Below are 24,992 nucleotides of genomic sequence, written 5' to 3' on the forward strand. Positions count from 1 at the left end.
TTTATCCAATTCTTATTATTAATGATTCGTCTGAGTCAATCAATCCACTTAAATGTAATTTAATTACTTACCAGAAAGGTTCAATCCTAGCACAACAATCTTTTGTTTGCGTGTATTTTGTATAAGAATAGTTTTGCTGTCTATAGACAGTCGAGTCTGTGCAACTGCAAAATATAACTTGGCACTACGCGCCCTGCTGTGCTTTCAGCTATGGTTCAGTGGCAAAGAGAAGTATATAATCCGAGACAATCGACAGATCTTCACATTCAGCCTTCGTCTTCTTCACCGAGCTGCTTCATAAATTCCTGTAAGTTACATCCAAGTTATATTTTCATTTTTAGAAATTTACCTATCGCTCCATTTCTGCTTCTCCAGTAAGACACTTGTTAGAGAGATTTTTTTCCAGTTTGTAGATATATGGTAAACATTGTAAACAATGACATAACAAATAAAAGCCTTCGTTGCGAGAATCTCTTATATTAAGACAAAATATCATTCATCCCTTAACTCCGAAACCACTGGGCCTAAAAATTTGTGAAAAATACAGTTTTATTACCTATTCCTAAAATCTAATTCCACAAAAAAACTAAGAGGAGTTGAATGATGGCGGGATAAGATCAATAAAGATTCTAAATGCTGTACGTTATTGATGGTCGGCAAGAGATAGGTTTTCGAACGTAGAAAATTGAACAGTGACTCTCGTGTGACCTTCCTGATGACTACGGTTTATTTTGTAAGAAAAAATATCTCTTTTAAAGTCATATATAGAAATGCGGCATGTGTCACGCGTATCAAAAAAATTAAATTGATACCACCACTTATTTTAACGCTGCGGTGGAACGCACGACGTAAACATACATACCCGACGTAAATATACCTCTTTAAGTACTACCTACATGAATTTATTTACATGCATCGGTATACCTTTTCCGTAGTCATATAATTTTGGAAGTCGCACTGCATCCACGAATAAAATAGAGTAATTATAGATAGAAATTATATTAGTGTGTAATGGTTTAATGCGGAAACCTCAAAAAAACACATGAAGAATCAATCATAATCTCGTCATGAATTCCGGCATTATTTCGAATTTATCATTTTAATTTAGGAAGTGTTCTTACCACGTATTAAGCTCGATATGTGAACGATCGAACGATTAAGTAGATCCGCTTCCTAAATGACGCAAGTTTATTTCGATCTATTCTCTATACAATACTCTTATTGCTGTAACATGCATAGATCGTAAGCAGTCGCAGAGCAATGAATGTGAAAACGTTGGCTGCTCGAAAGCTTATTGTATTACTGCGTAGCTGCAGGTTATTTACATTTGACTTTTTGTCTGTCAACGCGGAAGTTAAATTACTTCTGTCGTAATGAAGGGCCATTCTGTTAATAAACATAAAGCAACGGCACAAAGTTCAAATCAACTCTCTTTACTTCAAGCAGCACTATAACGACGAAGCCGCCAGGATTTCCGTCAAAATTACGTTCGCCGATATTGAAATGCGTACCTTAATTTTCACCTCGTCAATTTGCGTTGATTACTCTTAGTTGAATTCGCAGTAGCGATTATTTGACGGTGTAAATGTTATGGAATAGCCCCGGGAGTATCATCCGAACAAGTATTCAGGCGCCCGAGGCACTGAAGGCCGGCTGGCTTAAGCCCGAAAGTATTGAGTGGACATGTGTCCCACGACTGTTGTAACAACTTTACGTACTTTTTGCTTTACTATTACTATGAACTGTATTAGAATTAGACTACTAAAATGAATGAATGACTACTAAGTTTGTATTATGCGTGCTAATACCAAAAGGCCGCGTATCATTCGTATGTACCTCCTTATAGTAACTAAAAACAATGCTTGAAAATGTCAGTTTCATTAGACTTATCGACCGGGATATGAAGCGTGATTACCTTTTGTATTGTTTTCGAGCTCTCGATATCACAAAACAATACAAAAGGTAAAAAATTTGTTTGTAGGTAAATACCAAATTTAAATATGCCATATTCTTGGCAGTTTCATCATTTGGATTTTTGCTAAACCAAATATCTTAGTGACCAGGAAAAACTTTTGTGGTTTTTATTCTATTCATATGTATTAATCATATTTTACTTTAATATTACCGACACATGTATATACATAAAAATATATAATAACAAATGTTAGAAAATTTACCTACCTGTACAAACCGGTCGAATTAACATTTCGTTGACATAAACTCAATAATATGAATCATACCTAAATACATCCGAGTTACGTTGCAACCAGTTTGAATTAAAAAAGAACTAAGTACCTGCTTACGTCAACGGTAAAGATATTCAGTCCCATTCGTCGTATGGGAAAACTGTAGTCCTGATTAAGGATTGTTTTGTCTTCTTGTTACTCTCAGTGGGAGGGCTGCAGTGATTCACAAAAATACGGTGTTTTCTTATGTACCTACCTAAGTAGATGTTATCAAGCCCTCAACTGCAAGTCAATTATTCTATTATAAGGCAAAAACGCTGGATTTAGAATGCCACTCTGTGTGCGATAGAACGCTTTCGCGGTCAGCGGTCAGTAGAACGCGGAACTCCAAAGTGCTGTGTGTGCGGGCTCTTAACTTTTAATTGCATTTTGTCAACGAAGAAATGAAGGGGTCTAAACAATTCATGTTACTGATATTATGAAAAATTATAAAAAGTGAATACTGATCTTATCCACGCAAAGCGAACAAGTACAAAATGTCAACACTTCCTACTTAGAAATTTTGGGCTTTCGCCGATGCGGTACCTACTCGTACATTCGCAGACCCATTTCCTGGGGTATCGAGCCGTGGTACCGTCGCTATAGGTCATTCAGGCTGTATTGTCATGACAAAACGCGACATACTCGGGAATTCTAGTTCCCTCGACATTATTTTGCTCGACATGCTTTATACCAACCTCAATTTCAGCCCACTAGCAATCTAAAATAACTAAATTGACCGACAGCCAGCCTAAAACATGATTTTAAAATCATATTCATCTGACGGATCCTGGCGCCACCGGGGCGTGCAATTGTAACTCGTGTAGAATCTGCCGCTGTAGAATCGCGCCTTTCACGAGCTTTAGGGTTCCGTAGTCAGCCAAGAACCCTTATAGTATAGCTCATCATCGCACACAAAAAATGTCACGTTCGTGCGGTGATTTTTTTACGTTTAGTACGTACCTAGTAGAGGTATCATTAGATATATGAATTTAAAATAAGTTTTTGGCAAAATTTTCATTTTTGGTACAAGCTTTTATCGCTGACTGTACTTTTCTTACGACAGACAACTAATACCTACTCATCGAGACAATTCTAAAAACCCCTAACACAATTAGGTTGCGTTGTTTCATCACAGAGTTCCTATGGCCACCTCCTGTCTCCATCATCAGATCAGCTCGATGGTACCATAATATTGCATTGTCACCCGACTTACATGTGTATGCAAAATGTCAGCTCAATCGGAAACCGGGAAGTGGATCAAATTTAACTTGCAAGATTCCATTACATGTTAGTTACATACAGGTCGACCTAATAAAAGATTGTTAAAAAGAGGAGCCTCGAAAAACGTATTTGATAACGTGAAAATTTTCGAAAGTAATCGCTCGGTTGAGCCAGTTTTGAAAATTCACAAAGAGTCCTCCCTATCCCAGTAAAAGCACGTAAGCACCGCGTAGGCACTCCCTTCTACGTATTAGTCAATAGTCAATTCCAAAAGGTCCCTTTTTAATTCCACCTGTTTTAACCAGGGATGTTGCGGATGAAGATTTTTTGACATCCGCGGATGCGGATATTTAAAGGCTCACATCCGCGGATGCGGATGCAGATGTCAAGATTAGATACAATTAATATTATATTTTTAGTATTTTTTTATTAAAAAAACGAAACGTTTAGTATTTGAGCAAGAATATAGGTGCGTTATATTTAATAAACAGTAACTTCGCCGACTTTTCTGGATCTAGACGATTTCGTTATAGGTAATGACGAAATTACCTAGCCCTTACGACGCCGCTAAGACGTTCCTGTACCGACTTGTTCGACATCCGCATCCGCATAAGCTCCGCATCGATTTTATGCGGATGCGCATGCGGATGTTCGCAACATCCCTGGTTTTAACGGATCGGCAACTACGGAACCCTGCATTGAGTTTTTTATGCCCTTTTGACATGGTTTAATAAAGTAAAACGTTAACCGTAGCGTAACAGTGAGCATGATCATTAACGGTTTTCCGGCGACATTTAAACTCTGTCGGGTTTATTTATTCACGGGGTATTTGAGATCACTGAAAATTTAACGTAGTCTACAGGTGAATCACTTTGAACATTACAGTGCTGAAAAGTAGAATTTGAATCAAAGGAACATGAAAAGCTCGTAAGCTTGGCTTAAATAAACAATTTTTTTTTCAACGCTTACTCAGTTCGATTCCGTAGTTGGTCGTTATATTCACCTCGCAGAGTATGGCTAAGGCTTTTAAAAAGACGAATATATACCTACATATGTGGTAATAGTAGTTTTTAATGGTAGGTACTAGGTATAGGGGTAGTACCTAAGTCAATATGATAAGTTTTTATTGTTCCTCTCTTTATTAATATTTATCATCGCGGAAAGAATTTACCCCCCCCTTCCCCCTACACACAGGTGTATAAAACCATTTTCACCGCGTGGACGACTATGAGTCAAGACCAAAGATTTGTTTCGTCGACTTGTCAGTGATTACAATCAGTTTCGGATATTGTGTGGATTGCTTTCGTGGATGATATCTCTAAAATTTAACTCCATGTACATATTGTACATCGAAGTAAGTGTTGATTGGCCCTTCTAATTATCAAATTTCCATTTTCATTACCTATGTATATATTAGCTGTAAAAATATTCTTCATCCAAAAAATGATTTTAAATGAAAACATTACCGGGACCCAGTAATATGGATAAGTGTATACCTACCTTTCTACCTGTAAATATTTAAATAATATATTAGTCCTTATAAGAATATATGTGTAGGGAATAAGTGCTACAGATTTAACCTGGTGTATGCATGGTGTAGGTAAGTAGGAAGAAGATTAATTTACCTTGCCAATTTATTTCTAGCAAAATTGATGTATTTTCTGACTGGATAAGATGACTACGTAATACATGCTCTGAAATCAAACCAATTTTTTTCATAGGTAGTAAAATCCGTTTATTTTCCTCGGTTGTTAAGGTCGTGCGAAATGAAATATTCATAGAGCAGTGACAGAATGTTGACCCTCTTGGAATCGCTAGTTGCTTGTTTTAACATAAGGGTTTCTATTGAATTAAATTACCTTACGGGTCGGTACTTATGAAAATAGACCATGGGTCTGATGGGTCCTCTTGATCTTTTTCAAACAGATCGGTGACCCATGTATTCCCAAAATAAATGAATGATTAAAATATCTAGGTATCGATACTTATTCTAGATATTTAAGTCATTCATTAAAATGTCGAAATGTCTATCGTAAAATAACTGCACCATCATCTTCCTGTAGTATATTTCAAATAGATTGGGCACAGTGACAGCTGCCGTCTCGAGGCAATTAATAACCTGTACGGATATGATGGTCGTTCTTGTCTACGTGACAGCGTGATAAAACGGTGTCCGTCACTTTCTTTCCCACGGTGTTAAACAGTGACAGTTATTTTATCACGTGGATAAAGATGGATAAAGCTATCCATAATAGGCTGGCTGAAAGCAAAAATATGCATTGAGAGTTCTGCTGTCACCGTACCCAAGCTATTTGAAATATACAAAAGCGTTGTTGTCCCGGCTCGGCAATCATCTACTTTTTTTTCTCATATCTATCAGTATACGAAAGACGACTTTCGTATACTGATATCTCCTGATAACTGTACAGTGGCATTTTAACGCAGTCGTGTCAGAATGTTTATTACGGAATTCCCCCGAGAGTTTTCCTCATTTTAGAGGTATTATTAAGTGCAATCTGGTCAACCGTAGTATTTATGTGCCGTAATTATACATCAAAAAATAATACGAAACATAGTGAACCTTATGACATTGTACTTTAGAATTACTTTTCTTTTTAACTATAGTACCTTCACTCTTTACTAAGAATTGTAGTTATGCCATGGATTTTAATAGCCCCCTGAGTTCTTGTCATTATTGCAGTTTTGAATTTGGAACTTTCTTGTATTCCACTTTAATTCAAAATTCGATTTGAATTAAATCCTTTATAAAGGCCTCAGGGACTCAGGAGGATAGATGTTACTACCCTCACTCCTAAAGATGATTTAATTAACCCTTTGACCGCCGTTGGCATGTATACAAGACAACGATAGAACGATACACTGACGCCGCTGTCTTGTATACAAGACAAAAATTCAACCGCTCGGTAAATGTGGAAAAAATATCAATTTTTTTTTTTTACACTCATGTTAATGTTTTAGGTCCTTGTTTAAAAAAAAATTGCATTTATTGCAGCTATAGAAATCCATTCTTTTATAATAAGGCTCTCAAAAAAATTGCTCCAGATTTCAACGTTTTTCTTGTTCCTCGTCGCCGTTGTCTTGTCTTGTAGCTAGGGATGGGAATGTTAACTCGATATGAGAATATTCAAAATAAATATCAAATCGCAAATCTGGTTTTATTTAAGCATTTGAACACTTGTTAAATGCCAATTGGTGGTAACTAGTAACTAGAATACGTAAAACGAGACGAGAGAGACAGGCATTAACTATAGCTGAAGTTCAGGGAGCTTCTTCAGCTGTTGATAGTAGAATCAGACAAGTAAATCTGTCCTTGTGGTTTATTTGCAGAACAAAAGATTCATTTTAAGATAGTGTAGTGGGGAGTGATACCCTGCAGTGACCGCTTCGCACAAGAATGGTACAGGCGGACGCTAGGACTATATAGTCAGTGTCGCCTAACTATGAGAATGTTATATATTTGAAATTGACGAAAAATTGTCATGGTAGGGAGGATGTAATACGGGAACTGAGAAGCTCATCTAAGGAACATGTCGAATGTGAAACATGCATTCCCGAACATTTCCAATCCCCACCCTTTTCCAATATTATTGTTCTTCACTCATTGACAATTCAATTAACCCACGTGCAATTTTCACCAATGCAGTTCCGGTACTTACATTTATATTATCGACACACGATGCGCGGCTCTAACGTTACGCTTATAAAGTTTACGTACCGACAAGCGCTTACGCCGTTGACCTAGAGACTATTATTACTTAATCCGCGCAGAAACAGTCCTTGTCGGTCTGCACTGCGGACAGTCCATGCGCGCCGTTGTCTTGTAGGTATAAACGACTTCTTGTACAGCCTAGTGCGGTGATATTACGTCATGAATCGATATTGTTTAGTGGTTGTTTTTAATGATAAAGACCTTTATTTTGAACATTGTCGTGTGTAAAAAATATGTTAATTTTTGGCATTTTCGAAATAAATTAAAGTTGGATAAGAACAAAGCCAAATTGAGAAGATTTTTACCATAATTTGTAAATATCGATATCACTATTTGCAATCCCTAAACTTTTTATTAGTTGTTTACTTAGAATTTGCTCTGGCGTGTGAGTGAGCGTCTTTGCGGAATAGGTCCGGCGGCCAAAAGGTTAATTATGGAAAAAAAAAACAAATTGCTTGTTGGCCATTCCAACAGAACTAAACTCTTATCATTACCTACATAGTATACCTAAAACAAAGTCGCTTCCTGTTGTCTGTAACATCCCTATGTATGCTTAGATCTTTAAAACTACGCAACGGATTTTGATGCGTTTTTTTAAATAGATAGAGTGATTCAAGAGGATGGTTTATGTATAACTTATAAACCCGTGCGAAGCCGGGGCGGGTCGCTAGTTAATTCTAAAATTGAACTAATTAATAATTACAGGCTAGCTGACAATGTCCGGAAAGTTCTCAGTAGCCCTGCTCTTCGCCGTCTTGGTAGTGAGCCTCGGCATCATCAACTGCAATCCTGCTATCGGTAAGTTCATTAGCTAAGTTGATTGTTAAGTTGGATGGGATGGGAGGAGGGAATTAAGTGTCTTCTGTTTGAACTTGAATACAATTATTTCATTTTCTAGCGCATAGCATTATGACTATAGGTAGGTACGAAATGTACCATATATTGTTCAATAAAATCACACCTATAACAGGTAGATACGAAGCCGGGTATAAAATATGAGTGTTGTCGTGTTATAAGCATCATAAATTCACCGAGAATAATAGATGTTAGGCCCCAGGATACGAAGTTATCTAGCTGAAATTCATATAACCGATTATTCATTCACAATATAATTATAATTAAATGCAGGCTTTCAATCCGGAGGTTGCGGGTTTAAACCCCGGCTTCTCGTACCAATGAGTTTTTGAAACTTATGTACGATAATTATACCGTTTGATCCAGTCGCATTTCGGTAAAAGAAAACATCATGAGAAAACCGGACTAAGCCCAATTAGGACTAGTTGGAAGGTCAGATAGCAGTCGCTTTCGTAAAAACTATTGCATACGCTAATTCTTGGGATTAGTGGCCAAGCGGACACTATATAGGCTCCTATGAGCCGTGGCAATAAGCCGGGACGAACGTTAAAAAGAAGTAGAAATAGTTTCCCAATTGGTAATGCGAACATAGTAGTTAACGAAGTTGACGCAGGCCGTACTTTGTTAATAATTATGACTTTATCAGACATTGTCGTTTGTCAATATTACATACAAAATAGCCAGGGAGGCTCGCGGCCCGCGGGCCGCAGGTTGCCGACCGCTGGTATAACGGGTATAGTTTCTATTACATATTACCTACTTACTCGTACTCAAAACACGTGGAAAGGCCACAAGAATTAAGAAGTGCTACAACGTTATCGTCATCTATGACTGAAATTGTGATCGCGGAAAATGATGACTTCAGACGAGATAATTGTTATAATAAATTTCCCATAAAAGCTTAGTCACAATAGGTATGTATGTGCGCGTAGTACAATAATTAGCCAATTAAATATTGCAACATAAATACTGACTGGCCAATATCTAGAGATTATAATAGGAATAACTATATACCTATACATAAAACACCTGTGGTATTAAGATGAATATGACTCATTTCGCAAAACCTCCATTAACTATATACTCGTACATCATCACACAGGAAATATATTTTTTGCTGAATTCCGATAGCAGCAGACAAAAAGTTGCGCCAAACCAAATTATGATCCAGACTACTTTTTTGTGTCTTCGTGAGTCATCTCTATATTGCACAAATAACAACAACTGATATTTACTTACATTAGTTACTTAGCTACCTACCTACATGGGTCATTAATCATTAGGTATAGTCGCTGTAACGCTGGTCTTCTGGAAGGCGCTTTTCGCTCATGAATGACTGTTTACATACCTATACCTATTCTTGAAATGGTCTTTTCACTAGCTTTCATTTGGTGTGGGTTATTACATACCTATACCTATTCTTGAAATGGTCTTTTCACTAGCTTTCATTTGGTGTGGGTTACTACCCCCCCCCCCCATACCCTCAAGGTATTGTATGGGTAGTAAGAAAAAAAAGACAATCCCCCATCCTCCATTTTTTCTACTAAAAATGCGCGTTTTCCAGAGATAAGACCTAGGTTGAACGATTTTTCGCCCCCGAAAACGTCCATATAGCAAATTTCATCGAAATCGTTAAAGCCGTTTCGAGAACATACAGTACACTTCACAGCTTTATAGATCGCGGTCTTTATCTACTCTATTCGTACCAAATATATATCTATGCGTTTTCTCCGTTTTCCACTGCCTTTGGAACAGTCAAGAATAGCCCACTGCAAGTACGGCAACAAAAAAAACGGGGGGTGAATTGAATTCCTATAGGTTGATATACCTTTGCTTATCGTGTGCGTAATAAGCTTTCCTTCTTTAGTGTCTGGCGCTAAAAGCAAATTAATGGTAGAGCGCGTTAATCAGATTAACCACATTGATTTGTTTCTTAGAATAGGTTCATTTTATCGGGTAGGTACCTACCTACTAGCGACCTGCCCGGCTTAGCACGAGTTACACAAAACCTTAATAAATTGCATACCTAAACCTTCCTCAAGAATCACTCACTCTCACTCAATCACTGAAGTGAAACCCACATGAAAATCCGTTCAGTAGTTTTTGAGTTTATCGCGAACATACATACCTACATACAGACAGATTCGGCGGGACATTAGGTACAAACATGAGGTACAACATGAGTACCTTCGCAGCGCTTTATGCGTCTTTTAGAAGATTTTCCAATAACTCAAAAACGGCTGGACCGATCATGATCGCTACAATTTTCATTAAAAGTGTTTAAAGTGTGTAAGTTTCACTTTTTTTTTCTTATTTTTTGGACCTATGGTTCAAAAGTTAGAGCGGGGCGGGGACATATTTTTTTCTTTCGGAGCGATTATTTCCGAAAATATTAACTTAATCTTCTTCTTTTTAATTTTGAATATGAATTATGAAATATAAAACATTCTGCGGCAGACCGGTAATACGAGGGCTGTTTGATAAGTACCCGTTTATGAAAAAAATTATCAGTTGTTTTGGTTTATATGCATTTATTTTTCTTCATAGTCTCCTTAATTACAGACCGATACTGCTCTTTCTCCATTTTCACAATTTTAAGTTCACGCTTTCACTGAATCGCTGTCAAATGAGAAAAAAACAAAAGAATGCTGTTTTTTTAAAAAAAATCCCACCTCTGAAAAATGGCTTAAAACGATTGTATAGATATTTTCGGCCCGTGATATTAATACATTTGGAAAACGGGTACTTATCAAACAGCCCTCGTACTATTTGATTACTCCCAATTTTATTTATTACTTACTTATTCCGATATCTACTAGCTAAAATATCTACTCGCATTACACCAAAAATGTTATTCTTCATCTGTCAAAATATTAAAATGATCCAATCGGCGAGAGTGTAACAAACCAACATAAATACCCGGGGAAAACATATTGCGCTATTTAGCCAATAAAGTACCGGGGAGAAGGGTTTTTACCGAATCGGCCTCATGGAGTGGAAATGAGATATTTTATTTACCTAGCTGTTTAATTTTCTCTTGTTTGATATATGGGATCGAACCGTTTTTGTCTTCTAGGTAGCTTAGCCAAAAACCGGTTTATTGTGATTATCTAGAAGTAAATTACCAATAACAAAGAAGAGAGGGGACGTGCATCGTACCTAAGTCATGTCATATCATCATGTGTGTGGGCGTTTTTATTTTTCGTTGTAAGTCGAAAAAATCGTTGTCCCGCCACTTTCATAGTCAATTACTCTGATTACACTAAGATTTGTATTAAATTGTAAGCATTTTATCAATGCATAGCTTATTAACTTTGTGTTCACACGAAAATAATGCAATTAGGTATGTTAAATTTTAAACAAGATCCAAATAAGTAAAAAAAAAAGTCATATTTATCGTGTCCCATACCCTCTGAGTAAAGTTTGGTATTCAAAAATGAATACTAAATTTGATTATTTTAAAGTGGTGGATATATCGGTGGTGAGTTATTGAGTGAGCTGTAATTTTATACCTAAAAACAAGGGTATTTTATTATAAATTTATTTGACAAAAATAGATTTTATCGTGTCCCGCGAATCAGCGTCAGGCGGAATTCCGTCCGCTTAACGACACCGCATTTTCTACGACTTGGCAACAAAATATTGAATAAATTCATTCAACATTTTGAATAATAGAACATTTTTAGTCTGTGGTAAACACTATTTTGTTGAAAATGATGGTAGTTAGTCAGTAAATGCATACTATTGTGGTCGCGCGCATCTTGATCAATAAAACAAGTTCCATTAACCAACCCGATTTTCGTAAGGTAAGATAATCCTGTGTACTTGATTAATTGCTATACTAAACTTGTTGTTTAATGACTATGCAAAATTTAAAGTAAAATTAACGAAAATATTAACAGTTTACTTGCAATTTCAATTTAAAGTTTTATTGTCGTGAAAACGTCACCTCCATTTCGCCACTATGGCGTTAATGGAACTAAAAAGTGACGAAATGGAATCTAAAGCTCGGTTCATATTGGTGAAAATGGTAATCCCCTAACTATACGTAAAATATCAAAATTATTTCGCCGGCTGAATATTCGGCGGCTGGATACCGAATATTCGGCAGATGGCAACAAATTCTACCCTCAAATGGCTCCTTAAGCTACTTAGTTGAGGGTAGATGATAACACGATCAAATAATGTAGGTTAAAGTCAGGTCGTTCAGTGACAGATCCAGGCGGTTTTGTATTTGTTTGGTTAACCAATAAATCTTAAAATAATCATGGTCTTAGTCATAGTCATAGTCATTTATTTATAATATTTTAAATATTACATGTCAATTTATTTAGGTATTAGGTTCCGTTGTTATATAATATTCAAATTAATTAAGTAATCAGCTTAATTAAGATATCAAGATAGGTACAATTACAATGTCAGTTATTATATCTTATCTCATAATCATGGTCGAGTAATGTGTAGCATTGACTAATCGTTTATAAATACCTCGCAATATGATCGTTGCCTTATAGTTCTTAAGCGCCACTTCGAGTTCTATGTAACGCCACTGTCCTATTATTTCTGTGATACAATTCCTACAATTAATGATAACATCTAAAAGATACATAGAAGATATTTTTGTTAAATACATCGTCTTTAATTCGTTGTCTTAGATAAATAAATATTATTAAAAAATATTCCGTATTTTTCACACAGGAGAAAACAATATAATGTAAGAAGTACAAGAAAGTAGCGTTATGAATACTCTTTATATTATAACTTTATTGTTGTAGTAACAAATACGACCAATTATATTTTTTTTAGTAGTTTGATTTGCTTTTGTGTGATTAATAAAGAGAATAAATTTCTAATTTTCTCTACTTTTTCTTTAATACCTTCCAAAATAGTGGCGCAATGGAACCTCTTCCCAGCATATGCGAAATTAAAATGAGATTATCTACTAATACAGAAATTATTTCTTGATGAATTTAAAATTTCTATGTACTTTATTTAATATACTATCGATTAAGGTGTATTTTACAGTAATCAAGGAGACATTTTAAAGTGGAACTCCGCTAACGTCACCTACAACGAAAAATAAAAACGCCCGTGTAGGTACCATACTAAGTTAAAAATTAGCTATTTAACGTCAAGATAACATCGATAATTGGCAAGGTGCGAAGTCGGTGGAGGGGGAAGTGGCGCTGATCGTCACAAACACAGGTAATCTTATGGAATGGCCGCCATTAGTACTAGCGGCAGCCGCTTGAACTAATTTTACTCCATAAGATTTAACGTAGAAAGTCTGCCAAAATGAGGGCAGCACCAGTCGTGCACCTAGCGAATAGACATGGCGATATTTCGTATTGAATAATTTTACGGTTTAGACTCCTTTGTTTAAGTCACTCGCGCGACATGTTTCGGAGAGCCTAGGTCTCCTTTCTTAAGCACTAACAGTGCGAGTAGAGTATGTTTCACAACAGTTTAAATTCGATATTTCGTGTTGTCAATTACTCGTTTTTGCCAGGAAAAGTTTTGCCTGGTTATGATTAACTGTGTAATTCAATTTATTAGGCATAGAAGCAATTGCTTCTACAATATACTTAATATAGGTAATTTGTATATGAAAGGTACAATTGTTGTTAGCCTTTGTAGCCTTTAGCACAGCCTAATTAAGTAGGTACGAGCGAGATGCACGGGCGAGTGATGTCAAAAAGAGATTAAATTCAATTGAACTATTGAAAATCAGCGCTGCGGCTTACCATAGCATTACGCTGAGTGAGGGGAGGGGTCCTTTTTAATGTCTATCTCATCTATGTATTCTATGTAATTAACTGGTTTGGTTTGACGTAAATAAATGTATTTTCCTTCTTACTACGTATAGAACCGGCACAGAGAACCAGTATTTTGCGCCATGAGTTGTTGTTGTTTTAACAACAAACCATAGAAGTGGAGCGTGAATCTCGCGACCTAAACGCGTAAGCGCAATGAATTTTACGGTGCTTACGACTTTATGGTCGCGTGGTACAGGTTGCGATTGCGACCATTTCATTGTCTGGTATGGCTTCTCTATATTAATAATAATTCAATGTTAAATTCACATTAATTTGTAAAATCGAATGCGTCTCGCTGGGCGGTAGGTCGCTACCTACCAATTGGTTTTGTTTTGAGTTGCTGTTATCGATTTGACCACGCCACTGTTATAAATTTCAATACGAAATGGCCTTATCCTCATTTAAAGATACGGAAAATCTGAACTGTAAACCCACTTTGCATATCAAACTGACCACTTGTGACACTGGTTTAGCTAGAAACAAAATTGCACAAACCGCGACATGGGGATGTGTGAGATTTCACAAAAAGGCATTAAAGGATGTCACGTAAACAGATGGAAAGCAGTCATAGAAGAGTCGCGTGCGAACCGAGGCAATGACCCCAATCGGCAGATTTGACCGGTTTGCTTTCGCCGTGTGTTTTGTTACGCAATTTCACCTTAGCCGCTTACACTTGACCTCGTGAAGACAGTTCGAGTTACAAACGACGAGCTCAAGATAATCTGGCAAATGTGGGCCCTGACACGTCCTCGGCTTGTCCGGCCCTAACAATTAACTACCTAACCTTATAAGAAAACTAAAAATGAGCTTAGATATTGTTATTTTAGTTCGCCCTAATGTCAGCACATTTTAGCACAAAATTAAATTCTGTAACTAAAATATTTGCGTAATTCAGTTTACAAACTTACTAAAGTTATTAGACAATAAACCTAGTATATAATGGTGTATATATATATAGTAAAAGCAGCTTACGAAAAGTCAAAGAGCTTTATTGAGTTCGAAAGTTCCAAAGAGTCGAATAGAATAGGTAAAGTGCTTTGCATGAACATTTCAGCAGTCGCCTAAATAGAAACTGAAGTGTCCTTTCCGAAGGGATGGAGTGATTTTGTTTTTCATATTGGACAAAAGCTTGGTGAAGGAGGGTGCGCACAGATACTCGTATAAAATATGGAGAATTTCCACAAAAGACGCTATGAATAGGTTTAAGCTAAGCTCATAGCTCCTCCAAATCTGCAGGGCTCTAAAAGGTTGTGGCGAACAGTTAAATTATTATTTTCTTGATTCATAATTATTACCTACGACAGATTATAACAAAGATCTGGGAGTTGCTCGGAAAACATATAAAAGCTCAAAAATGCGCGTTTTTCCAGAGATAAGACCTAGCTAGATCGATTTTTCGCCTCCGAAAACCCCCATATAGTAAATTTCATCGAAATCTTTAGAGCCGTTTACGGTGACATATACAAGAATTTCTCGTTTAAAGATATAAGATTAATAACTAGGTAATGTATATTATTAATGATCTCTAAAACAGAACGACTGATGACTGATATAATTTGTGATAGTCCAGCGATGATTATTTTTATAAGTTTTAACCAGATGGCGTCCTAATAACTTCGTCGGGAATGGAAAGTCGGGATTTTATTTTTTTGTTAGGTATCAGTCTAGTGATGTACCTACCTATCTCTTTATAAGCAATTAAACCTAGAAAATACCTATAAAGAAATATACCTAATTAAGCGTGTCACATATTTTTGCGGCCTTCGAAGAGTAACATATTATTGCAGGTGACTGTACCATCTCTTTTTACTATTTCAGCGTCCGGTTTCGACCCCATGGAGGTGTGCATAGAAAACTGCGCGCAATGCAAGAAGATGCTGGGTGACTGGTTCCAGGGCCCGCTCTGCGCGGAGACCTGCATCAAGCTCAGAGGCAAACTCATCCCTGAGTGCGAGAACTTCGCTTCCATATCGCCTTTTATTGTCAACAAATTTTAACGCGATTGGAATCATTTTGTCGAGCGCACGATATAAGTAAGACGGTTTTTTTGGACACTGAAGAATGGGCTGTTGAGTGTAGATTTCTAATATTTTTCATTTTGATATTAATGGAAGATCAGTAGCTAGCTAAATATCTTGCCGGTAGCAATAAGGAGCAGAAACTAATCTTGTACTAGTTACGCAACCTGAGCAATTTAGGACAGTTCAGTAGGTATAGGTACATATACAATTTGAAACAAATTTGATTCAAATATGTTTAACTACTCAAATCCAGCGGATATTTTGTATCTTAATAGTTTAAACAGGCCTAACTTGGATTGCTCTCTCTGTGTATTATATTATGATTCATAATAAATAATACACATCGGTAACTCGTGGCATTTAGGTAGCACTTGATTAGTGATGAGCACACATCGGTAACTCGTGGCACTTAGGTAGCACTTGACAGTTTCTAACAGACTAGTGATGTGACAACGTTCTTCCTATAAGAGTCGAGAAAAAGAAACCACTAAAAAAAGGAATTAATTAAACTAATCTTTTAAGTGCTACCTAAATGCCACGAGTTACCGATGTGTAATTATGAATGAAGGTGTATGGGGCAAACAAACAAGACTTCTTTACGCGAACAAGAGTATTTAAAAAAGTCAAATTAAAGTTAACTCAGAAAATTACGGGGCCCTCAAAATGCTCCGTATGATAATACAAAGAAACGGTATTTAAATTACTCCCTAATGGGTGATTGCCTGTAATCCTGCTCCAACCTTTAAAATCACTTTTTGATGATTAAAGTTTGAGGGCGCTCTCAGTAACTTCCGGTTCTTCTAACATTTTTTTTTAAATTTCAATGGAAAGTGGTGGAAGAAAGTAATTTTGTCGTCCCCTAAGAAAAAGGACTTAGTGATCACACGTGCGCGTTCCCCTTTCACACATTTCCACATAAAATCCATTATCTGAACCAAAAGAACTTATAAATGAATGTGCGTGTCGTGCACTCGACGAACCGACGATGAACGACTTCTGAAGATAAACGATAAAGCCAAAGTATTAGGTATACTCATTAGTACTTAATTATTTACTACTTAAGGTTATTATTTTTATCGGTATCTTATACACTTATTTTAATTTTTATACAGGGACATAATAAACCATGAATATACTAAAATAGTTTTATTTATTTCATTGTATTTTGTAAGACAGATTTATTGACATAAATATTTTATTACGTAAAAGGACATACGGTTACATAACTCTAAAGCACACTTAGTACAAAAATGTTTACTCCAGATCCGCCCTACCACGCATTGACAACCACATGTTACATTGGGAATTTTATTAAATAGTGCACCTTACGTGATTGTTAAGCAGGGTGGGGCAAAAATAATATAGTGCTGAGTAAAATGTAATTTCATAAAAAATAAATAAAATGTAAAACATTTACAAAAATTAAACCCCTGCTATAGTGGGCCAGATGGAACGGATAGATTTTAACCACGCAAATGGGGTTGGTATAAATTCAATCAGAATTAAGAGTCAGATCAAGCTACGGTGGCACCGATTTTGATAGCACAGATGGTGCAAGTGTTATTTTAAACGTCAAACATCTATGAAATTATGTCGTTTACTCAAACTTGCACTCAAACTATCAAAATCACTACCAACTTAGCTTGGTCTGACTCTAACCCATTTCCAGGCATAGTACGATTTATCGACCACATACGCGACAATAGAATTTTAAGCGCATTTTATTAATTCGCATTCCGATTTAAGGTTCAAATTAGATTGCACTTTCCGGAAATGTGACTAGTCTTCAAATTAATAATCAAAGCTGGATTTATTGGAATATATTTGGATTTTTTGGGAAAACCTTGTGGATTGGTTCGGCCTTAAAAACGGTCAATTTAGAAAATATAGAGGAAATTCCTTGCCAACTTTTGTCATGCGTTTTTGGAGTTAGAACTGAACATAGGTAGTTAAAATAAAAGCTTACCATAATTGAACTACATACACCTATTACTAACAATTGTATCATTACTGAGACATATCGTCGCTATACTTACTCAACCTCATATCTGCAACAATCATTTGATGGAAATGTCGCTTTTCTTTCATTCGGAATACGGGTGTTTTTGTCATCAAATGAGTGTTGCAGATACGAGGTTGAGTAAGTATAGCGGCGATATCTTAAACAAGCATGGCTTGAATATTAATTGACTTCAATACTTGGAGCAGTTTCTTCCGGCATCTGAACGGGAGGGGCGACGTCCATAGCACCAGAGTCATCAGGACCTAAATAAAATAAAAATATAGTTATACTAGCGACCCGCCCCGCCTTCGCACGGATTAACAAATTATCCATAAACCTTCCTCTTGAATCACTCTGTCTATTAAAAAAAACCGCATTAAAATCCGTTGCGTAGTTTTAAAGATCTAAGCATACATACAGACAGACAGCGGGAAGCGACTTTGTTTTATACTATGTAGTGATATGACCATAAACAATTTGGTCAATAATGCAAGGGCTTGCCTGCACCTGCAGAATGCTTGGACCTTAAGTATTAAGAGGAAAGGGGACGATCGATTCTCCATACCAGGCGTGGCTCACTCCGCGATTTCGTCGTTTTGCTACAGGTAGCTAAAAGTACATCCGTTCCGCCCAAATTTTGGGGAAAGCCATAAGCCGCGCGTAGCGCTGTCGCCACCTAGCGGCCATGTCTGTGCTAATCGTAACAGACGCGTTTTGTTAAAGAGTGAGTCTTCTGTACCTAGTACTATTATTTATTCTGTGACAATAGTATATTGTGCAACAAGGGAGGTATGGGCAAAATTGTTAACTGGGGTCAAAAGAAACGTGATGCGCGGAACTTTTAGAACGCCGTAATGAAGGTTGTACGAGTTTCCGGCTTACTGTCTCTAACATTCCGAGGTGAAACCCTTAATTTGACTGGATAAAGAGATTCGTGATAATGATGTTCTATTGTACCTATATTCCTAATAAACAAGAAGCACTTTAGCAACACCCACTATTACGCAAAACAAAACCAGACCAGATAGGTAGCTAGACTAGTCACGTAAAAAGTTATTAAATATCAGTTAATTCCATGACAAACGAATTAAATTCCAATTCCCTTTTTGCTTATATACCGTAAAACGGGGTGAGTAGGGACAAAACTGACATTCAAACCTTGATAACATTTTATTTTTACATTTTATGCAAACTTAATTTTATTAATAAATGTTCCGGCCGTTTGTATTTTAGTTTTTTTTATGATTTTAGATAGTTCCATTTCATAACTTTAAAGATAAACACAGAAAAGTAAGACATCCCACCTCACCCCGTAGTTGGGGTGAGGTGGGATTTCATACAAAGGTGATTTTGGAAAATTGTTGGTTCGTTTTTTTTATTATGAATATGACTATAGCTCCATTTGTAATAAGAATACATTATTTAGGTAGCCTTTAAAAACCATCTCTTCAACCCCTGTCATCCCTTCTCTCCCCATTCATAACCCAAATGTCCTCGCAATCCCTACTCGCCCCATTTTGCGGTATCTAAATTATAAACACGTAAATATTTCCTTACCTGCCGCAGGAAGTAAAGGCGTCTCTAGTGAGGTTGCCGAGGTATCCATTGATTCGTTTGCCTGATCTTCGGTGGTCTGCGGAGGCGAAGGCTGGGGGCTTGGCGGTAGCTGAAATAAAGGTTAAATGTTTTATTACTCTCTAATTAATTCTACATTATGACATAGAGAAAAAAATACATAGAGTGCTCACTCTATACATCAGTTTTAGTACCAAAAAGACTATTAGCATCTAGCATCGAGTAGCGGAACTATCAGTACTGCTACTTGACAATAGATGTAGCACCGCCCGGAAAGTCTTATGCTGTTGAGATAAGACTTTCCGGTCGGTGCTACATCTATTGTCAAGTAGCAGTACTGATAGTTTCGCTACTCGATGCTAGATGTAGACACTGAAATTAATAGTCTGAACTGATGTATGGAGTGAGCACTCGTCTTTATTTCTCACAAACAAGACAAAACTAGCGGTTATCAAATCCTGGACTTGCACTCGCGACTTCATGGGTCAAGTGATAACCGGCGTTTTTAGCACAGCTTCTCACCCTGATGACATGCGTGGTTAGTTCTACTAGAAGTTTTCACAGCGCCCAGGCTCTTTTCCATATGAAAGCTTTCCTGGTTCTATTGTTAACAATCCTAGGACCTTAGGTACTCTACCAAAAACTGTCTTCTGACTAGACCCCATTATCTTGTCGCACTGACATTGCTTTTCCGTAGAGCGTGAATGTTTTTTTTATCGACTATCTTGATATCGATGTTTATTATAATGCAATTGAATTTTCGCCTTTTAAGTCTATGCACAATCTCAATGAAAACTTCTTGATTAAAAATAAATAGGTAAACCGCCAGTTTACATTCGCGTGCGAGCCACGAGCCCACCGGTTACACTCGCGTCTCGTGGCTCGGCTCGCAGCTCGGCTCGTGACACTGACATATATTTAACTTTCTACACTATCGAAACTTAAACAGTCGATAAAAAAAACATTCACGCTCTACGGAAAATTAATGTCAGTGCGACAAGATAACGGGGTCTAGTCAGAAGACAGTTTTTGGTAGAGTACCTGAGGTCCTAGGATTGTTAACTACTCTACTACGTCTACTTCTGACCATCCAATTTAGTAAATGTGGAAGGTATAGTTTTTAATTCAAGAGCCACCCTTTGCCTATACAATGTATTTCTTTATACCACGACTCTGGCAACAGAGACGGTGGCGCCTGATGACGCATCCTATGGACGCTAATGTATGTGGATCTGAAGCTTAACCTTTTGGACGCCAATGACCGATATATACGCACCGCAGGTCCAACGCCAAAGACGTATTAATCGGTCATAGACCACAGAGCAACATAGACCTAGGTGCATATGCATAAAGTTCAATTTCAGTTTTGACACTTCGGTGACGTGGCGTCTGAGAGACAGAGGGCCTACCGCGAACCACATTCGACGTGTTACCTCTCTGTCGCACGTGTAAATTCGTACGTAAGTGTGACAGGGAGGCAGCATTTCGAACGTGGTTCGCGGTAGGCCCTCTGCTTTTGTGTTTGACACGGCGTCGAAAAGGTTAACGGCGCTCATCTCGCAGTAGGCGATCATATAGGCAGGGTAGATATTTGGTTTTTAGTTACTGTCTATGGATGAATGTAACCTACAACATTTTTATCATGAGTTACCTCGGGAGCTATCCTGGGCACCTTGGCTACCTTGTGTCTAACGTTAAACGGCGCGCAGCGCTCGTAGTAGGCGATCATGAAGTCGGGATACGCTTGACCGAACTCGTGGCCTGGCACTACGTCGAATTCTAGGCAGTCTTCCCTGGAAACAGATTAACACGGGGGTAAGTAAAAAATTAAGAAAAAAAATCTATATTTCTAGATTCTCTAGATCTTGGCTTTTACGTAAGAATTGAGGTGAATGATTGCACATATAGCTACTTAGGTATTTAGGTATACGTATCATTTTTAGTTAGTTACTAGCTGCTACCCGTGTCTTCAACCATGTATAATCATTATTTTCGTGATAATAACTATATGTATGTATGCGTGCATGCATCCGTGCAGAGGTAATAGACAGAAAGAGTATAACTTTCGAATTGATAGTAATGACTCATGACTACTATCATGTCTGTCATATGTAATATCAATTTATATGTAACATAGAAATGCTGCCATTATAATTATCATACCCCGCAACGGAGCTAGCAAAACCGTAGCATATGACAGTTTTGTGTCAGGGTTGGCGATTATGATGAACCATTTTGCTTTAACTTTATTGTATGTAAGATTAATAAAATTGATCGAGAACCTTGTTGATCCTCTTCCGATATAACCCGGTTTAATTTACTGTCAAATAATATAAATTAACAGGTCAATGTCAATATTAGATGCGTTTCAATGTATCTGTTATTTTGTTTATAAAATCAGGTTTTTTTTTCGCATATATTTCAAATATTAAAATGGAATTTTCATTGCTTGAAAATATTGGTGTGTTTGAAAACAAAGAAAAAATATTTTTTGTACTTTAGTTTATGCGTAGTTGTGATAACCTTGACGTACAACTGCTACAGATTTGCTAGCTCGGTTGCGAGGTATGATAATTATAATATAAATAAAGGATGAATTAAGTCAAAAAATAATATTATGCTTACCATTTAACAAGAAAATAGAGAACCCCATGGAATAACTGTCCAGCAAGAATCTTCTCTGGTTGCAAACCACGAGCCAAACCTCTGGGTTTTTCAATTTCCTGTAAATTTTACCAACTTTATATTATGACACACATGGCAGACAGTCGCTTACAAAAGCTAGTGCCAACCCCACCTCATGGGATTACTTGCAAAGTAAATGGACCCCCGGATCTCATGTAAAATGCAAGCAACAACATTGTATGTGGGAAAAAATGCAAGTTTAAACATTTTACAAATGTTAATGGCATACTTTTATAACATATCCATATCCACCGCACATTGTACCATCAAGATACAACATACAGCAACATCACATTAATTTAGGCCTCTTTGAATGTGGCTAACATTAAAGATAACCAACCGTCATATGTTACATAGCCACCAGGACCATCATCAGTCTATCATGCACAGTAAATAAAACAAAACTTACTTCAATCTTTTTCTTCTTTTCAGCCCCTCGACGCCCGCGTTTCCTAGTGCTATGTGTTTCCTCCACGGTTTCTGATGAAGGCATAGGAGTAACGGCAGTGGGAGCCGTGGCAGCAGCTGCCGCAGCGGCCGCAGCGGCTGCCACAACTTCCACTGCAGCGGCTGTTTCGGCCGTTGCTGCTTCAGCCTCTACTGCCTCACGTTCCCGCTTAAGGCGAGCTTCTTCATATGCTGATATAAGCTCTGGACAGTCCAGGTTGTCCTCAGGCTCCCAGGTGTCGTCCTCGCTATAATGAGAGAATGTTAAGTACACTAATTTCAAATGAATTTTATTTTATTTATTTGGAAAGTAACAAGTTAGGTAAAACATAGAAACAGTGAGCCAATTACATGTTTTCACAGGTAGAAGCGGTTGCGTTTTGTCACACTACCAGTTCTTAAATTGAATTCAGATTAAACAGGATTTCAGGATTATTCATCAATCATTGTTATAGTAGCAAGCCAAGTACAGGTTAAGTTCTACAAAATCAATTCAGAACTTACTGAGAATATCCCTTCCACTTGAGTAAGTATTCAACTTTTCCGTTCTTCACACGCCGGTCCAAGACTTTTTCAACAGAAAACTCTTCATGTTTACCACTCGGGCCTAGTGTGCCTGGCTGTCCTGTAGGAACTTGATTCGTTTCCATCGGTTGTACCGGTTCTTGATTAGGTTGGAAGTTTAAATCAACTCCAGCTTGCATATTGCTCGCAGAGAGCGACTCGATAGCTTCCTCCATCCCTAAAAACTCATTAATTTATTATAAATATTGAAGTGATCAAGACATCCTCACAATATTACGGAACTATTAATATGATATACCTGTTAATAGATTATATCCTTTTAATTTACGCAAGTTATTAATTTTTTTTTATAAAAAATAAAATAAAGCGGCTAATATTGATAATAATATACAGGAATCAAGTAAACAACAAGCGACAAGTCGACAACCCATCAACCCAACCCAACGCCAAAGTCGCCAAACGCCAAACGCGCTTCACAATTTGACATAATTATGAATGTTACCAATAAAAAAAACTTATAGCCTGTCAAGCCATTTTCAACAGTAGAAAGAAGAGGCAAATTTAAAATATAAGATGGTCAAGCAAATCTTGTCAGTAGAAAAAGTCGGGAATCGTCCCATAGAAAATTTTAATTTCTCGCCTTTTTCTACTGACAAGCTTTGCTAGACCATCTATAGCTGGTCAACCAAATCTTGTCAGTAAAAAAAGGCGCGAAATTCAAATTTTCTATGGGACGATATCCCTTCGCGCCTACATTGTTCAAAGGGTATAGCCGGGTAAGCATGGCCAATCTGCCCTTAGCGAAAAAAACAATTTCCTTTTACTGGATTATTAACCTATGTATATGTAGTGCTTTCACCAAATATTAAGCCTGAAATGCTTCAGACTTAAAAAAAAATGCAAAAAAAGTAAAATCATTTTTATTTTATTACAGCCAAAGTAATAATCCGATTTCTTTGTAATTTGGGTATGTTGTATATAAAATTAAGGTCGCTTTCTGAAAAAAATAATACTGAATTATCTCTTAAAATAATAGTAAAAAATTGAGATGAAAATTTTCAGAAAAATAAAAAAAATACGTGCGAGATAGCGACAGTTACCAAATTTACATATTTTATGTAGAATTTAATAATGTTTAACATATATTTTTTTCAAAATTTAAAATCGGGATTAACAGTGTGAAAAACTCGAATTTGTAACATCCCATAATACTCTCTCTTCATACAAGCAAAGCTAAGTAGTCGTAAACGAATGAAGTATATTGTGAACTCAGTCTTTACGAATTTGAATTTAGAATGTGACGTATTTTATTCATCAAAGGAACAGACATTTTTCAATCGTTAACGCTCTGTATAAAATTCGTGCCTATTTTCCTGTTCCCGCGCTGTTTTTAGGGTTCCGTAGCCAAATGGCAAAAAACGGAACCCTTATAGATTCGTCATGTCTGTCTGTCTGTCCGTCTGTCCGTCTGTCTGTCCGTCCGTATGTCACAGCCACTTTTCTCCGAAACTATAAGAACTATACTGTTGAAACTTGGTAAGTAGATGTATTCTGTGAACCGCATTAAGATTTTCATACAAAAATAGAAAAAAAAAACAATAAATTTTTGGGGTTCCCCATACTTCGAACTGAAACTCAAAAATTTTTTTTTCATCAAACCCATACGTGTGGGGTATCTATGGATAGGTCTTCAAAAATGATATTGAGGTTTCTAATATCATTTTTTTCTAAACTGAATAGTTTGCGCGAGAGACACTTCCAAAGTGGTAAAATGTGTGTCCCCCCCCCCCCCCTGTAACTTCTAAAATAAGAGAATGATAAAACTAAAAAAATATATGATGTACATTACCATGTAAACATCCACCGAAAATTGGTTTGAACGAGATC

General features: G+C 36.9%; 2 protein-coding genes across 2 annotated transcripts; one reads left to right on the forward strand and one right to left on the reverse strand.

The window, feature by feature from the left end:
- Positions 1 to 48: 48 nt before the first annotated feature.
- On the reverse strand, positions 49 to 23,439 carry LOC134658500 (heterochromatin protein 1-like). The gene is made up of 8 exons (XM_063514189.1): positions 23,404 to 23,439; positions 23,085 to 23,322; positions 22,543 to 22,828; positions 22,074 to 22,171; positions 21,100 to 21,241; positions 19,431 to 19,539; positions 18,071 to 18,136; positions 49 to 305 (listed from the first exon to the last, which is right to left on the reverse strand). The coding sequence occupies exons 2-8, from the start codon at positions 23,318 to 23,320 to the stop codon at positions 283 to 285; spliced, it is 960 nt and encodes a 319-aa protein (XP_063370259.1). The 5' UTR covers positions 23,321 to 23,322; positions 23,404 to 23,439; the 3' UTR covers positions 49 to 282.
- On the forward strand, positions 252 to 15,925 carry LOC134658676 (eclosion hormone). The gene is made up of 3 exons (XM_063514332.1): positions 252 to 311; positions 7,885 to 7,977; positions 15,669 to 15,925. The coding sequence occupies exons 2-3, from the start codon at positions 7,896 to 7,898 to the stop codon at positions 15,845 to 15,847; spliced, it is 261 nt and encodes an 86-aa protein (XP_063370402.1). The 5' UTR covers positions 252 to 311; positions 7,885 to 7,895; the 3' UTR covers positions 15,848 to 15,925.
- Positions 23,440 to 24,992: the final 1,553 nt, after the last annotated feature.

Source organism: Cydia amplana, chromosome 2, assembly GCF_948474715.1.
Source record: "Cydia amplana chromosome 2, ilCydAmpl1.1, whole genome shotgun sequence".
Taxonomy (NCBI): Eukaryota; Metazoa; Arthropoda; class Insecta; order Lepidoptera; family Tortricidae; genus Cydia; species Cydia amplana.

What these genes read in the sequence shown, in the direction of transcription:
- LOC134658500 (XM_063514189.1), bottom strand. Translation starts at nt 23,320, where the DNA reads ATGGAGGAAGCTATCGAGTCGCTCTCTGCGAGCAATATGCAAGCTGGA. An exon ending in AAAAGAAGAAAAAGATTGAA is followed by an intron (nt 22,172 to 22,542) that starts GTAAGTTTTGTT and finishes TAAAATTTACAG; the next exon opens with GAAATTGAAAAACCCAGAGG. An exon ending in GCCTTTACTTCCTGCGGCAG is followed by an intron (nt 18,137 to 19,430) that starts GTAAGGAAATAT and finishes TATTTTATTTAG; the next exon opens with GTCCTGATGACTCTGGTGCT.
- LOC134658676 (XM_063514332.1), top strand. Translation starts at nt 7,896, where the DNA reads ATGTCCGGAAAGTTCTCAGTAGCCCTGCTCTTCGCCGTCTTGGTAGTG. An exon ending in CAACTGCAATCCTGCTATCG is followed by an intron (nt 7,978 to 15,668) that starts GTAAGTTCATTA and finishes TTACTATTTCAG; the next exon opens with CGTCCGGTTTCGACCCCATG.